Source organism: Lonchura striata, chromosome 5 (genome assembly GCF_046129695.1).
Source record: "Lonchura striata isolate bLonStr1 chromosome 5, bLonStr1.mat, whole genome shotgun sequence".
Lineage (NCBI taxonomy): Eukaryota > Metazoa > Chordata > Aves > Passeriformes > Estrildidae > Lonchura > Lonchura striata.
The window spans coordinates 47,250,881-47,266,672 of record NC_134607.1 but is presented as its reverse complement, the minus strand read 5'-3'; the positions used below and the strand labels follow the sequence as shown (position 1 = coordinate 47,266,672).

General features: G+C 44.1%; 2 protein-coding genes across 2 annotated transcripts in view; one reads left to right on the top strand and one right to left on the bottom strand.

Annotated features, from left to right (window-relative positions):
• The first annotated feature begins 1,542 nt into the window (after window positions 1–1,542).
• On the top strand, window positions 1,543–10,146 carry CSRP2 (cysteine and glycine rich protein 2). The gene is made up of 6 exons (XM_021528138.2): window positions 1,543–1,649; window positions 5,169–5,304; window positions 7,207–7,375; window positions 8,364–8,496; window positions 9,152–9,245; window positions 9,842–10,146. Exons 2-6 carry the CDS (start codon window positions 5,193–5,195, stop codon window positions 9,916–9,918), a joined length of 585 nt encoding a protein of 194 aa, XP_021383813.1. The 5' UTR covers window positions 1,543–1,649; window positions 5,169–5,192; the 3' UTR covers window positions 9,919–10,146.
• Window positions 10,147–11,817: 1,671 nt separating this feature from the next.
• Window positions 11,818–15,792, bottom strand: part of ZDHHC17 (zDHHC palmitoyltransferase 17) — a 65,487-nt gene continuing 61,512 nt past the window's right edge. The window contains exon 17 of the mRNA XM_021528137.2: window positions 11,818–14,957. Within this exon, the coding sequence (XP_021383812.1) occupies window positions 14,819–14,957 (139 nt within the window). The 3' untranslated portion in view covers window positions 11,818–14,818. The remainder of the gene's footprint in view (window positions 14,958–15,792) is intronic.

The window sequence follows — 15,792 nt, the reverse complement described above, 5'->3', positions numbered from 1 at the left end:
ATGAAATACTGGATGTTAGACTGTCTTCTACCTCACTCAGCAGTGCCTCACCACTGAAAAGTGTTTTATTTCATACCAGAATGGCCCCTTAGTCACAGTGAGAATTTCCTTTCTTTGAGTATGGTCAGACCATGCTAGGTCTGCAAAACTTCTCTCCCCCCATTGAGATTTCTGCTGTTTATTTTTTATAGTCTGTAGGAAATGTTATCAAAAGAAAAAATCTATTAGCTCTGGAGGCTGCCCGAGGAGACATGGTAAATAACTTAGCATCATCATACGCAGTTCCAGCAGGGCTGGGAGCAGGACAAGTTAGACAAGAGAGCACAGGCATTTCTTGCAAAAAATGGAGTCAGCCTGCTCTGACTCATAGCCTCTCTGACTTGGAGAAATCCTCTCCCTTCATGCAGCCTCCAATTCGAGAAACAACAGTTGCTAACACTTCTGCTTCTCCTGGTGCTCGCTTCCCTCAAAGCCTAGCATAAAGCTTTTGCTCTGATGCTTGAGGTCAGACTCTTGGTCTTGCTCACAGCAAACACCAACTTGCTCCACAGGAACAGATACTGGCTTTGCTTATGGAGCAGGACTCCGAGATGCGCATAAATCACACACAGTCTGGTCATTCAGGATTCATTACAAATTAAAACAGAAAATTAAAAACCAGAAAGCAAAAAATCTCAGCAAGTTGCAGCTGCCAGCACACAGGCTGCAGTACATGGAAAGAACATTTTAAGGGGAGGGAAGAGGTAACTCGTTCTCTGACCTGATGTGGAGGTAATTTTCAGTCATCTCACAGTACAGGGCAGTTTGGGCCCAGGTGACATGTCACCCAGCTGTCTGCGCCAACAGCTCTGCGGGATCTCTTCCACCCCGGCCAGCACTCAGCCCATCTCACTGCAAGTGCTTGTACAGGAGGTGCTGCCTCCAGCAAGCTCGCTGGGCTTCATTCCTGGGGCTCCATCTCTGGTGTGTGTGAAAAGGTCGTTCCCGTGCTGCCTGGCATTCCTGTGGGCAACGAGTGGGTGATTTGGTATTGGATTAATAATGAGCAGGGGATAAACCCATTTCTCCCGCTAGACAGAGGGAGCCCAGTGCACAATCCTGAAACTGACAGAGCCAGTGTGAGACAGCCCTGGGAAACTGGGAGATGGGGACGCTTACAAAAGGCAGCTGAAGCCTCGGGCAGTTTTCTCCAGCACGCTGTAGACAGCCCTAATTGCCGGCTTGTTGTGACAGCTATCAAGGTATCAAGGCCCCTCCTGACCACTGGAGCTGCGGGGCCGGGTCCCCCGAGGCTCCCCCGAGCCGGGCACGGCTTTCTGCCTTCGCCCCTCCTCACGTCCTGGGAAACCTTTCCCGACCCCCGCATCCTTTCCCCGTGCTCTAGAGAAACACGGTCACGGGGCCTGCAAGTATGTCAAGCGAAATCCCAGAACTGGGTAAAGCCACAGGCGGGGGTCCCGCGGCTGCAGCTGGGACACGTCGCGCCGCCCCCGGGCCGGCCCCGCCGGGCCGAGCTCTCGTCCCGCGCCCTGGCCCGGCGCGGGCAGCGCCGCCAGCAGCGGGGCCGGGCCCCGCACGGCTCCGCCCCGGCTCTTTAAGGCGCCGCGGGGCCGCGCTCTGCCGAGACGCGCCGAGACGAGCCGAGCGAGGTGAGTGCCGGGCAGGGTGGGCCGGACCCGACCGGACCCCGGCCCGGGCAGGGGGCGGCGAGCGGCACAAGGCGAGCCGGCGGCGGGCCATGCTCGCCCGCTCCAGTGATGGAGCTGCCACGCACCGGGCTTCCCGACGGGCCGCCGAAAGAGCCGCCTAGGATAACCGGACAGCCTGGAATTCTTGCGTGTCTGTCTCGCGGCTGGCTTAGGTCTATTGAATTAGAGCCGCTGGTAACAAACGGGTCGGAAAGGGCTTGGCGGCTGCCGTGGCTTGTCCCGTGGGTGACGTGCTGGGGACAAGCAGCTGCCATCAAGCCGCAGCCGGAATTGTTGGTGCTGGCAGTGAGATCGCCTGGATGTTTAATTGCTGCTTTTGAGCTCCCCTGAGGCTTGCATGAGCTAGCCCGAGAGTCCCGGGGGAGCAGGGCAGGCTTGAGGCGGGGCTGGGGAGGCAGCCCGGGGAGCGGAGCTCGGGGCGCTGCGCGGGGCGCGGCTGCTGCGGGGCGCCGGCCCTCGGCCCTGCGCGCCTCCTGCGCGCCGCTGCCAGCGCGGAGCTCCTGCTGCCGAGTAGTGAGGAAACACTGCCGGGCTTCCCACGCAAGCGTCAGGGGAACATCATGGGGAGGATACATTCTCTGGAAGAGAATACAGTTACCTTGACCCTTGACGGGTACCAACTTTAGTTCCTTTTTATTTTTCGTGTAATGGATTCCCAAAGCCCTTATCAGAAGTTTTGAGTTAGCTAATGGTTGTCGGGTTGTCTAGTATTCTGTCTCTCTCGGGGAAGAAAAGGCGGCGCTGCACCCTGTGTTGCTCAATATTCCATGTGAAATCTGGGGCAAGGCTGGGGAAACCTGACTCAGGTTCTCAGCTCTAGTGTGCGTGAAAACGAAATTATTGTTTGCTAACAAAACGATTAAAATTATGTAGGCTCATGTAAAGGCACAATAGAACATGAGCGTGGTGCTGATGAGAGGAAAAGACTGAAGTAGTTCTTGTACCAAATGCAATTTCCATTTTGGAAAGCATACAGAGTGGAAAGGAATCTCTCCTCATTTTCATTTTTTTTTTCTTTTCCAGTCTATGCATTCCTTTTCCAAAGCGTTGTGCAGTCTATATTCTCTTTAACTAAGGACACTCTTTGCTGTGATTGATGTCAGCTGCTGTGCAGTAGCACAGCCAAGCACTTGGATAAAAGAAATGGAATCTTGATTTCTAGACTGTACAGTTGTGCCAAGAATGACAAATGCAAAGTGGGAAATGTCATAAAACTAATTTTATGAGCTAGGTCAGGGTATTAGTGCTAAACCATGAAGCAGTAATGATGCTAATCCCATGGAAGTATTAAACAAAGAGTATCTCAGTAAATTGTGTCAGTGTGCAAATGGAACTGCTCAGCCACTCTGAGGAAGTTTCCTAAGCTGTTGCTAAGGAATGTACCTAAGTTGCCCCAATTTAGGTTAATAAACTAATCTTATTTTCCTACATGCCATGAATGGCTGGCTGCTTGTCTTGGACAAAGGTCTTGTAGCAGCTACCTGGCAGCATGTCTTACTTGGGAACCACACATCCTACCTTGCATCCCTAAAACTGCTGAACTGCTGCTCGTGCTGCTGGGGTGGGAGGCTTGTTTTACCAAGCAAGATGTGTCACATAATTCAGGCTTAGCCAAAACTGCTGCTCTCAGTTGTGATTTGCGAGTCTGCTCTACCTTGCCTGGGGTGCGGGGCAGCTTGCTCTGCACTGAGGCCTGCCGCACACATTGGGAGAAGAGCCCCTTAGAGAAAGGAGCTCTTGAAGCAAAGTGCTCCTTTCTGGCTCCCTGGGGTGACACTTCCAGTTTCTCTCTATTGACAAGAGAGGCAACTGGAAATTGGCAGTCCTCTGCTTCTGCTTCAAAGGGATGAGTGCAGAGTTAACTGAAGGCAGCAAGCTGTGGGCTTTGTGTGGGGATGATGTTGTGTGTATCTTCTCCTTGTCAGGCCTAGGAGAGCTTCTCATGGTTACTGAAGGTGAGTTTTGCGGAGAAGCTCCCAAGAAATTCTTTCCCAGCCTTGCTCCTTGATAATTGACCTGTACTACAGTGCTGCTGTGGGAACTCTGCAGGGAGGGAATGCTCTTGCTGATGGGGTAGAGTTGGTAGGAGGTGCCCTCTGGGCTTCCAGTGGGCTTCCATGGTCCTCGTCAAAAAAAGCATGTGTGAAATGAGGATCACTAAGGAGCGCTGGGGTGATGACTGCTGAGCAGCTCTGCTGGGTTAAGCTCATGGAGGCAGTAACCCTGTCTGGCTGCTGTTGGACTCTGTGCTGGTGAGAGGTGGTGGTGCTGAGCTGCAGGAGAGCAAATCAGCATTAAACAGCAGTCACAAGCCAAAGGCACTTCAGGGCTGACAGCGAGATGAGCCTTCAGCAAACACAGCTGTGTTAGCTCGTGGTGGCGGTGGGAGGAAAGCCCCAGAAATCTCGATGGTGGTGGGCAGGGCTCTGCTTTGGAGCTTTAACCCCAGACAGTTAATGGGAGGAGCTCCTCAAGGGCTGGGGGGGAAGAACCGCTGCTGCTGGTGATGACAGAATACAGGGAAGTTTGGGAGGGAGCAGATCAGCTTGAGATAGGACAACTATTGCTTCTGGCTTAATGGAAGAGATGGTTCCCAAGGCTACAGGTTGACACAGTGGGTGAGATGCCTGTCCCCAGAGTCTTCTGAGTGTACATTGCAAGTAATGCATGAGAGGGGGTTTCACTTCTTTCAAATCAGCTGTGGCTTCTTGAGCAGTTGGGTTTGGTTGATAAACCAGCCTGGTAAAGGTGCAGTTCATATAACGGGTGGAGTCCCTGGAAAATAGTCTCTCTTAAACTCCTTTGAAGTGCAGGTGTGTTCTCAAAGGAGTTCAGAATGTTCCTACAACCCTAATAAGTGATTTTCTGGTGACATGAATTTTGGCTTGTACCACATCCCAGATGACAGGCCCTGCAGTAAAACAAAATGCCATTGTTGGCACAATTCATTTGCTTCTGTCAGACAAGAGGCCCAGCATTAATGAAGCATAGAAACTGAAATTATATCCATCTGGGGGGGGCATTTGTTCCAGGTACAGTAAAGCTTTTGTGCATGAAACTATAATTTGTGCATATCCAATTTATGTAACTTTCAAAATCGCCAGGCAGGGAGGGAGGACATGGCTTGTGAACACTGTGTGTGTTTTTCTTGCTGTTCAGTAGCAGTGGTCTCTGTTCCCCTTGCCAGTTCGTCTGCTTTTACAAATAGCCGTAGAGAGCCTGCCTAAGCCTTTAAGTCTGATCTGGCATCTGAAGAGCTGGGAAGTTGAACTGGTCCCAAAAATTTCTCACGCAGTGGAAGGTCATGTTTTTAAGCAGTTGATGAAACTACAGGGTTGTGCTCTGATGCCACACAAACTTCACAGATCTGTTCTAAAGGAGCCACTAAGCCCTGCTGTCCTGAGGCCAGGGTGATGGAGGACACTGCATTTAACAAATGTCTCCTTTTCTCCCCTCCAGCCTGGCTGGGCACACAGAACTACCATGCCGAACTGGGGAGGTGGCAACAAATGTGGTGCCTGTGGCCGCACCGTCTACCATGCTGAGGAGGTGCAGTGTGATGGGAGGAGCTTCCACCGGTGCTGCTTCCTCTGCAGTAAGTATTCTCCTCCAAAATCTCTCCTGCCATAGCTGTGAGGATCACAGCAGCAAGGGGCTGGTCCACAGGAGGTGTCCCAGAAACAGGGGATGGCAGTGGCCAGAGGTGACTTTGTCCATCGTGATTCCTGCTTCCCCATGTGCTTCCTGGGCTTGGCAGTCCTGAGGGGAGAGCTCACCTCCTGGAGAGGTTTTGTCATATTGGGGGTGGGATGTACATCTCAGAGCAAAGCACATCCATTTGCACTCTTGCCAGCCTTTTCTGTAGGAGTCCAAGGGATCCTGAGGCTGAAAACCTGGCTTAAGTGTTGCTCATGCAGAGGAGGAAGCCCAGTGGCAGAGCCTTGTTTGCACTGATCTGAGCTCAGCTGGGCTTCTCCCCATCGTCCTGGGGCTGGCAGAAGCTGAAGGAACAGTTATCAAACTGCTGCCCTGGAGTCCTGTGCAGACCAGGACAGCAGTGCACACAAGCACAGCCAAGTTGTTGATGCTTTAGCACAGCCAAAAGCCTAAACTTTCTTGGCACAGAGGTCCATGGTTTATTTCAGATGAAAGGAGTCCAAAGCATTATTTTCCAGTCCAACCAACAAGCCCAGTGAGGCATTGAAAATTGCTTTCTCTGCTGAAAATACCTCTGCTTAGACTGAGGGAACAGAGGGTCTCTGTGAATTGGAAGCACCTACTTTGCAAGCAGACAGCCTCACTGTCTGAATCAGAGAATTTTACCTTATTGCAAAACATGAGGTACTGTTTTGCCCCACTTGGTGATTAATACATATGGGCAGACCTGGGGTTTAGCCTTCTTATATTGGCTGCGGTTACAGCTGGGCCTCTCAAACAAGTTTGCTGTTAAGTCTGCTGTTTAACCTTGGTGTGCTGTGCTGACATTGAGAACCTCGGCACACCTGCTCTCCTTTCCTTGAGTTCTACAGTGGACACAAAAAACAAAGATTAGATACCTTGGCTGCCTCATTTTCAGCCTTTTATGGGAGTTACTATTAAAAGAAACCTGGAACTTGCAGTCAAACAATGACTCTAGTGTATCTGAATACATAGTTTTCCTTAGTGCATACTTCTGTTGGGGTTAAAGTCCATAGACTTTACAAACATGCATTAATTGCTTTACTTAGTGTCTTATAAAAAGAAGTTAGAGCTAATGACTGCCATAAGCAAAAGTCACCCAGTGTTTTGCAGACATGAAAATCTTTAAACAAAAAATTCATGAGGGCGTTTCTTTTTTTCTCCCTAAATTCTTTTTCATGGGCATAATGCTGTTGCAGATGGAAAAAGCATGCCAGTTGGCTTACAAAAGGAGGTTTAAGAAGGAAATAGTTCTTCCTTCTACTGTAACCTTGAGTAGAAGGCTTGCATTGTGCTGAAGGACAATGTAGGAATGCCAGAAAAGCACAGCCCCTCTGGTGACAGCTGTGAACCAGCCCCAGCTCTGCCCTGAAGCAGTATTAGGGAGGGGAGAAACCTTGAAAGTTTGGGTTTTTTCCCAGCCCCACCCTGGTTAAAAGAGCAGGGCAGGGGCTCTTCTGTACTGATAGGCTTTTGCTTCATACTGTATGGCATCTGTCAAGGGAATCTGCTGACTGTCCTCTCTGGGTTTCTGAGCAGCCTCGTTCATCAAACCACGGCAAGTTTCCAGGCTTTAAATGTCATGGTCATGAAGAGGTGGGAGGGAAATAGAGCCCTTTATGGGGCTAAGCATAATTTGGAAATTCAAACAGCAGCTCTAATCTCTGGTGGTCCCACTGCCTAATGGGAGTAATTTTGAACAGGGAAAACCATAACATCACTTCTCACTTGATTTTTGGCTTACTATTTGTGCTGATGGAAGTAGTCCCTTAAGGCAGTTTAACTTTTTTTTTTTTTTTTTTTTTTTTTTAACCTCCAGTGGTCTGCCGGAAAAACTTGGACAGCACAACTGTAGCAATTCATGATGCTGAAGTTTACTGCAAATCTTGCTATGGGAAAAAGTATGGCCCAAAAGGTTATGGATACGGCCAAGGGGCAGGCACACTGAACATGGACAGGGGAGAGAGACTAGGCATCAAGCCTGAGAGGTGAGTGAACTAAGTTGGGGGTGCATGGCCCTTGTCCTTCAATACTATTTTCAGAGGAGTCTTTCAGGCTGGATTTTGTTTATGTTCATGTTTGGAATAGAAATGCTGCAAAATACCCCAGTCTAGCTGAATGCAGGGCATTGAACCTGCATTGCACAAAGCTCCCACTGGTGACTGTGTGAGTCAGAACAGAAGAGGCAGGAGTTAGTGCAAGCGCAGACACACTCATCTTATGAATGAGCCATAGGGGATTGGATTAGGGAGCTGCTGATGGCATTGCATGAGCTCACAGAGGTGGCTGTGGGTCTCACATTGCTCTCCTAAATAAGCTGGAAATGGCGATGTTCAACAGGTTCTTGCAGGGATGGATTTGGACAACTGAGAATCTGGCACTACAAGCAGAATGAGTTTTTAACTAGCAAATGAAGAACCATTTGTGCTTAATTATAGTCAAAATCAAAAGTCACATTAAATAGTTAACATTCCTAATCTGATTAAGTTCTTGCTGTAAAGCAGAACATGTGGAAAGAAGCTGAGGTATGCCTCAAAACTTGCTTCATGCAAGTTCCCAAATTATTGCTTAACGTTTATATGATGTATGCTCTCCAGCCAGGTTCAGTAATCCATTCAGGTTCCTGATTATAATCAGTGGACAGGAACTTAACTGAATTATTTGTAGCTTACGAGCTGAAAAATCTATGTTCTGATGGAGTTCAGCTCTTCTAGTTAAGTGAATAGGGGAAGGCTCCTTAGGAAAATAGCCTTTACAGTAGCTTCTTTTTATCCTTTAAAGCACAGCCTTCCTCTTTTTGTTGTTGTGACTTTGGTTTTCTCCCTGCTAAGTGTAATTGGATAGCCTTGCTGGTAACTTACTTCTACAGTTTTGAAGCAGTACTGTGTTCTGTACCACGTGCTGGATGCTGGTCTGTACAGAGCAAGAGGTCATTTTGTGAAAGCACAGAGATAACAAATGTCCTGTTTCTTTCAGCACACCTTCTCCTCACCGGCCCACCACAAATCCAAACCCTTCCAAGTTTGCTCAGAAGTTTGGAGGGACAGAGAAATGCTCTAGGTGTGGTGATTCTGTTTATGCAGCAGAGAAAGTAATAGGAGCTGGAAAGGTAAGGAACTGCATGTGCTGTTTTGTACCTGCTATATGTGGAGGCTTTAAATTGAGGAAGGTGTGTTATGTCAGTCCCAGCAGGGAACCAACTGCAGGGCAGTTAGTTACCTTAAAATTGCATTTCTTTGCACTGGAAATAGTCAAATCAATCAACTTAATTGAAAAACAAAGCACTTGAAATGCAGGGTGATGAGTGATCACCTTAGATTTCAGAGGTGAAGATTTAATATTGTGTCATGCTAAGAGACTTGAAGCAAACAACATAAGCCCCTCTCACCCAGAGAGGAAACAATCTTGAAGTGTGCAGCTTGTGAGGGAGGCTGAATGTTTCATCTAAGGGGAGATAGTCTCTGAAAATATCATGTTAAACTGCATGTCAGTCTGCCAGCTGTCTGACTCACTTGCTGTGGAGAGCCAAGATGTGCTCTGAATTGATCACAGCAAGCCCAAACCTTTCATAAGGCTGCTCTGAGCAGGATGCTGGCTTTGTGCTGCTCACAGAAATGCAGATGCTCTTGTCTGCTACTGGTGCACTTCAGCTAGTTTTCATTGCACCAGTCTCTAATCAATAGTAATGCAGATATCTCCAGTTAATGTGTTTTTTAACCAACTTGGGCATCCTGTGTATTAATACTATCTTATTTTTTCTCTAGCCGTGGCACAAGAACTGCTTCCGATGTGCCAAGTGTGGCAAAAGCCTAGAATCTACAACCCTAACTGAAAAAGAGGGAGAGATCTATTGTAAAGGTGAGAAAAGAAGCAAAGACCATTTCTTTATGGTTCAAGATACCTTGCAAGGACAAATGGTCAATATATTGTTCATATAAGAAACTTTCAGGCTCATGTTCACATGGAAGTGCTCTGTAAGTCATAGGAATAGAGTAAAAAATGAAATAGATATTACTGAAGCTGCTGATGTAGTTGACATCTGCATCAAGTAAAACATCACACACTGAGAAATGCAGCAGCAGCCTTGCTCTGTGCCTGATCAGAGTAAGGAAACAAGCCAGCAAGTATCATGCTCTGCCTTCTTGAGTGGTTGTGGATATAAACTTAATCCACACAGTGGTCTGATGACAACAAATGCCTCAACAGATACCAAGCCACACCTGACCTGCGAATTGCTCTCACAGGGTAGGCTGGGAACTACACAGACTGAACAGTCCTGGCTACTGAGTTCAGTCCTCTTAGTTATGCAGCTTAACAAAATATTTCTAAGTGTTGCTTCCCAGGGGCATATTCTAGTGACTAAGGAGAAGCCACTGAGAGGCTTAGCCTAGACAGTGCTGTTCTTAATTAACGTGCCAGAAGACTCAGCTACTGCGTGTTTATCTTTCTCACAGGTTGTTATGCGAAGAACTTTGGCCCCAAGGGATTTGGGTATGGCCAGGGAGCAGGTGCCCTCGTTCATGCCCAGTGAGAGGGCTAAAAACACCTTCCAGCTCTGCTGAGATCATGCTAGAAGGACCAAGAGAGTTTCCTAAATGTTACTAACTACTGTGAAACAGATACTAGTTACTGTAGTGTACCTTCAGCTAATGATTTTAAAAACAAACACACACATTGCTTTTTTCCTTGCCTTGTGTATCACACTGTAACACTTTTAATACTGAGTATCAATTCAATAAAGCTTTGCTTGTTGATATACCTTAAATCTAAATGTTGCCTACTTTGTCAGCAATAAAAGTGAGGGCTGGAAGAATGAAGCCTTATAGACTTGATCCACAGCTCTGCTGAAAGCTGGACATACACAGTCATGGCCTTCAGAGCTGTTCCTCCAGTATCACCATAACATATCCTTGTGCAAGGCAAAGAGCTGCTCACTGCACAATAAGTAGGAAATCTTAATCTACTGCTCAGTATGGTGACACAGCTCTGCAAGCGATAGATAAGGAGAACCTACCTGTGTGCATAAATGGCTGCCTGTCTCTGGCACAGCGTCTCTAGTAAATGAAAATAAAACCATAATTTTCTGGGGGGCTGTGTGCTTTGGTATTGAGGTACTGTTATGCACAGAACTTACTGTGCAGGAATACTCCACCAAGACAGCTGCAGATTAAGAAGTTAGGTTAAAATAAAAAGGAACTTTGAAACTCTTGTCTGGTTTGAGAAGAAAGCTGATACTTTTTTGGGATAAAAGAACCCTTCACAACACTGAATTCATGGAAACACATATAACTGGGACTGCTACAGCGAAACATTAAGCAAGTGTGTCCCCATGGTCTAAAGCAGTTTCAAGTAACATCTATGACCATGGTCTGAGGCAATAAAGCAGTTCAAGCCAAAAGCCCAATTAGAAAAATATGTACTACTCAAAATAATACACAAAGAGCATTTTGTACAGGTTATAAAGGAACCATGTGGATAGGAGGAAAAACAAGCCAGTTCAGTGACCCAAGAGCTTGTCCAGTTCACAGAGCAGGAATAATTAGAGCTGAAAAAGACAACTAACTCTTAAGCAGCACATTTCAGGTGGGAGTGAGGCAGCAAACAGTATCACAGCCTAGGAAACCCCAGGAAAAACCATTCTGCTACACATACCATCGACATTGCTTTCATAGCAAGAAAGTCTGACTTTACTAAAAGGCAGCTAATGGGAGGTGCAAGGCACTGAACTCTAGTCGAGGCATAATGAGGGTGCTGAGGGCTGGCATCTTTTAAAAAAATCCCAAACCCAGGAACCAGCTTTCAAATAATCAGGACTCTCAAGCACAGCAATTCCTCTGATGGAGTACGGCAAATCTTGGATGTAGATCTTCAGCACAGGTCAAAAGTCTTCCCTGGTCTTTTCCTGACAAGCCAAAGGGTGGTCAGCCTGGACACAGCCTCACCAGGAACACTGCTTGGGGAAGGGGAGAACACCACTGCCGATTCTCAATGTCAACACCAAAACAAGACTCAGTAGAAAACACTTCTTTCTTCCCTTTAGATGTACTCCTAAATCCTAGCCTTAAATACATATTGCTGGTTGTAAATATCCTGATTACATTCAAAATTGGATTGTTACCTTGTTTCTACTCTAACCTTTAGCAAGGACTAAACAAGGTACTCTGTCTGCTGCAAGTGCCACCCTAGATGGAGTTCTCCCTTAAGAAATGTTACCTTGCCACCTTGCTTCACTCAAAAGACAGGAATATTTACTTAGAGAATGCTAACTTTAATTGGTAGTGCAAAGGTGTAATTTACCACACTGTAGTAACTCATAGGATTTCGCATCTGTACAAATTTGGGTTCATACCTGTACATTTTTCCAGAAAGGCTTCTAAAAATGAGCACAAACTACACTGTATGAAATCACACCCCAAGTCAATACAAACACTGCATCTAAGAGTCAATATTTATTTGATTAATAACTTACAAAATTTAACAGATTTAATTTATGTAAGGAGAGCTAGTTTATTAAACATTTTACAGATTTTTTTTTTGTTCACAATGTAATACACATCAAGATTTTGACAGTATTAAAATAATACTTGGCACAGTTATAAATAATATACAAAAAAATCCACAGCTTAAAATGTATTGATGCTGTTTTACACATTAATTGAAAAAAAAAAATCTGGTGGACATCAAAGAATACAAAAACCTGCAAAGAAACAGCACATGTTTAGGGCCAAGACAAAATTCCTATTTATTCTACCTATGTCAGATTAAGTTGCTCTGATCTGCTGTTGGTCTGGATCAGCTTAAGTTTCAGAAGCAATGCAGTTTTGGTTCAACAAGTGAATTTTAAGTTTGATAACTTGACAGGAAAAATGCTGCATAGTTGGCTCCCCCCTGCTTGCTTTATGATTTCACATCAACAATTCAGTGTTACTCAAGACAAGTTACATTTTGCACTGGAAACTTCATACACCCCAAATCCATATATGCATGTTAATTTTCACAACTACCTATTATCGCTCAAATTCTGCAGGTTTCAACAAATCTGTCACCAGAGAGCTAATAACATGTAAATAGTGCAGAACTTTCTATGTGCTACCAAGGATCATCTCTTCTTTTGCAAACATTTTTGACATGGGGTGCATGATGCAATTCATGGCATTTAATTCTACTGGGCAAATATGACCAAAACGTGCCTCATGCACTGAACTGCTCCTCTGGTGACTGGGTGATATTTTATGAAGTATATTGAAGCTCCTCAAGTTCAACTAACCCCCAGCTAAAATGTGAAAAAAGAAATTAACAAATATGCAGAACATCACTGGTGATTAAAACAAACCACAGTGTAAAGCTTTCATGCTTTTCTTCTGGTTAGAAAATATATGAATAACAGAAGTCAATTGTTTTCACAGAAATAGAGCATGTTTTTGTTAGGATTACAAATTTTGTCTGACAACAGTAGCCAAAGCTTCTTCACCCCTATACCAAACCTCTCCTGTTTAAAAGTGTCCAAGACAACATTGATTTTTCCAGTATTAAACATTCAAGGACTCTAATGCTGCACTTCTGTAAATTCTGATATCTGGTACTTGCAAACTAAGTGTGTGTCTTGAGATCAATGAACAACTACAGAAAAAATGTTTACTTGCAAATACTGAACATCAACTATTTACAGTTTCACTGCTCCTCCTACTAAGGCAAGGGCCGGGAATACCACTAGATTGCTTTATTACCTGTAATCTGCATATTACAGAAAACGCTAATTTTGCCAAGCATCAAACATGCAGTGAATTTGCAGGGCATAATGCCTATTAACAGCAATATTTAACATCACTAAAAGCTCATTAGATACCTTCCTATACTTTTTTTGGTTGAATAAAATGAAAATGAGCAGCTTTAAATACACTAAACACACACACAGAGAAAACTATTTGATAAATTATTTATATACAGATACACATTCTTTACACTGGTCTCAGACATCTGCTTTCAGGACCCTCCCCAAACTCCCCTCACAGGTTCCTTGAACCACTGGGTTGCTACAGCACTTAGAAGAGAACTAAACTGATTCTCAGTCTCTCTGTAAACAATAGTTAAGGAAGCAGTGAACAATTCATTATGAGTATATGAAAACACCATAACAAAAATCAGTGCATCACATTCAAGAAAAGCCCCTTTGGAATGCATTTTCAGATCATTCCTTACCTTCTAAACATATCTGTAGCATGAGAAAAAACAGAAATTAAGGACGATTTCCACGTGTCAATACACCATCTTCTTCAGAACACTGCTCTGCATTTTCTGTGTGCACGTGCCATTATGGGAATTTGCAATTTTTGTTTTTGTTAAAGTTTGGGTTCCATTATTTCACATCCAAATTAAATAAGTATTTCAGGCAACTTTGGGTTCTTCTTTTCCAATTGCATTTGATTTAAAATTATCTTGTCTTTTTATAACTGAGACGTTTGCTTTTACATCTGTGGTATCCCCCATGTAATTTCTCTTCCAACGTGTCTCCAAATACACTACACGGTACTGTATGAGGACCAAACCTAATACTAAAACATTGCTAGTTTGTAAGTAGCTTATACAATTCAAAGATAATTAATTTTTCCCCACTGTTTTCCCTGAACATTATATACTGTAAACTAATTTTACAGGTGTATCATGCATTTAGGCAGGGCTTTAACTTTGACAGAAAAGCTTTCCTTATTGGCGCAGTTGTTTGTTTCAGACTACATTATTTTAGAACAGGGTTGTTACAAGTATTTAGTTGTACCACTAAACAGTGGCAAAAACAATCACCAAAGACGTGGGCAACATATTTTTACTCAACATTACCTGATGTGCCCTACTGCTATAACTTAACATGTTACAGGGGATCCCCACCATAGGATGTTTATAACAGTACTGAAAAGCACATTTTTCAATGTACATCTTACTACAGAAAATCTGTATTAAAAAAATCACATTACAGGAACTACAACATAGCAGTCAGTGAACTCTGTATCATGAAATTTAGTTTTATATTCTAGATTCTTGTTTCAGTGGAATTATTGATATTGGGATACAAATTGTTCTGCTCATCACAATATAACTACTTATGTCAATACTTCAATAATCTCATGCTCCATTGTGAAAGACCTTAAATAAAAAACCCAATAACAAATACTGTGAATATGTTGTCATGAATAATTCTCGTGTTAAGAACTGTTAAAATCCCTTTTTGATCTTCCTCCTCTTCCTTATCAGATTTGGCAGTTTATTCTGTCCACTTTTACTTTTGTTAATAAAATTCTGATGAAGAGAAGGTACCTTTACAATTCATCATCAGCCCTACACATAGCATGCTACTCTTCAAGGGATGCGGAGTCGAGAGAGAGAGAGAATTTTTCAGGCACCACTCAGGATGATATGCACACAGGATGAAGGTGGTGCTACACTAGCTGGTAGCCTGATCCTGAAGTTTGGTCATATTCTATTGTATACTGCCTTGTCCAGTCCACAATAACAGGCCGAAAAAGACCACAGCATCTGAATTCAAAGAAGTCTATAATGTTCCTTATACATCCATGGCTAAAAAGAAAAAGAAAACACACATTAGCAAGCAATATCATAGCTCATCTAACAAAGTACATAATCTTTTGACTACCTACAAAATTGATTCTTCATCCTTAAAGTTTCTAACTTTAGAAAATCAGCTCTGCCCAGAATTTTTCTAGTAGTTGATAAGCAAGTTGATAAGTAAGTTCTGAAATAAGAAGTGGTCACCAGACTGGTAAATGTTTGATCCTTGGGCATAATCAAGACACCAACTTTCTTCCACTATCTCTCAATGTATGTTTTTAGCAGTCCATCACCATGTAGCACAACCTGGTAGTTCAGAACCTGTTCTAAGAGGACAGTTGCATTGTACAGATGGATGCAAAACAAAACAGCATAAAGTGAGTATCTTCCTAGAATAACTCCCATATTTATTGGTATCTGTTTCTGCGTACACACTGGTTCACCAGCTGCAGGTCTAGAATCAACCAGGTCCCTTGACAAAACAAAATAAAGAAAGCATGATCTGAATTAAATTAACTATTCAAGCACTTTCTGTAGCTGAATCAATTAACTACCAAATATTTAAGAAACCTATATAAAAACTCCCAACATGCTGGGGATTTTTAACTTAATTATATATGGGCTGAATAGATCACAGTTTTCTGGAAGAGAAGCTCATGTAATGACATGTGAGAGAGCAGGTCTAAGCAAAAAAGAGATTAAACTATTTGATGTCAATGCTTCATGTGACAGGTGATGCTAAGTCAGTTTTCAGACATCTGGTGTTATTTTCAGGTGTAATTTTTATAATAGCAGCTATTTCAGTTAAAATAGCTTATGAACATGACAGCAATTTGGGATCAAA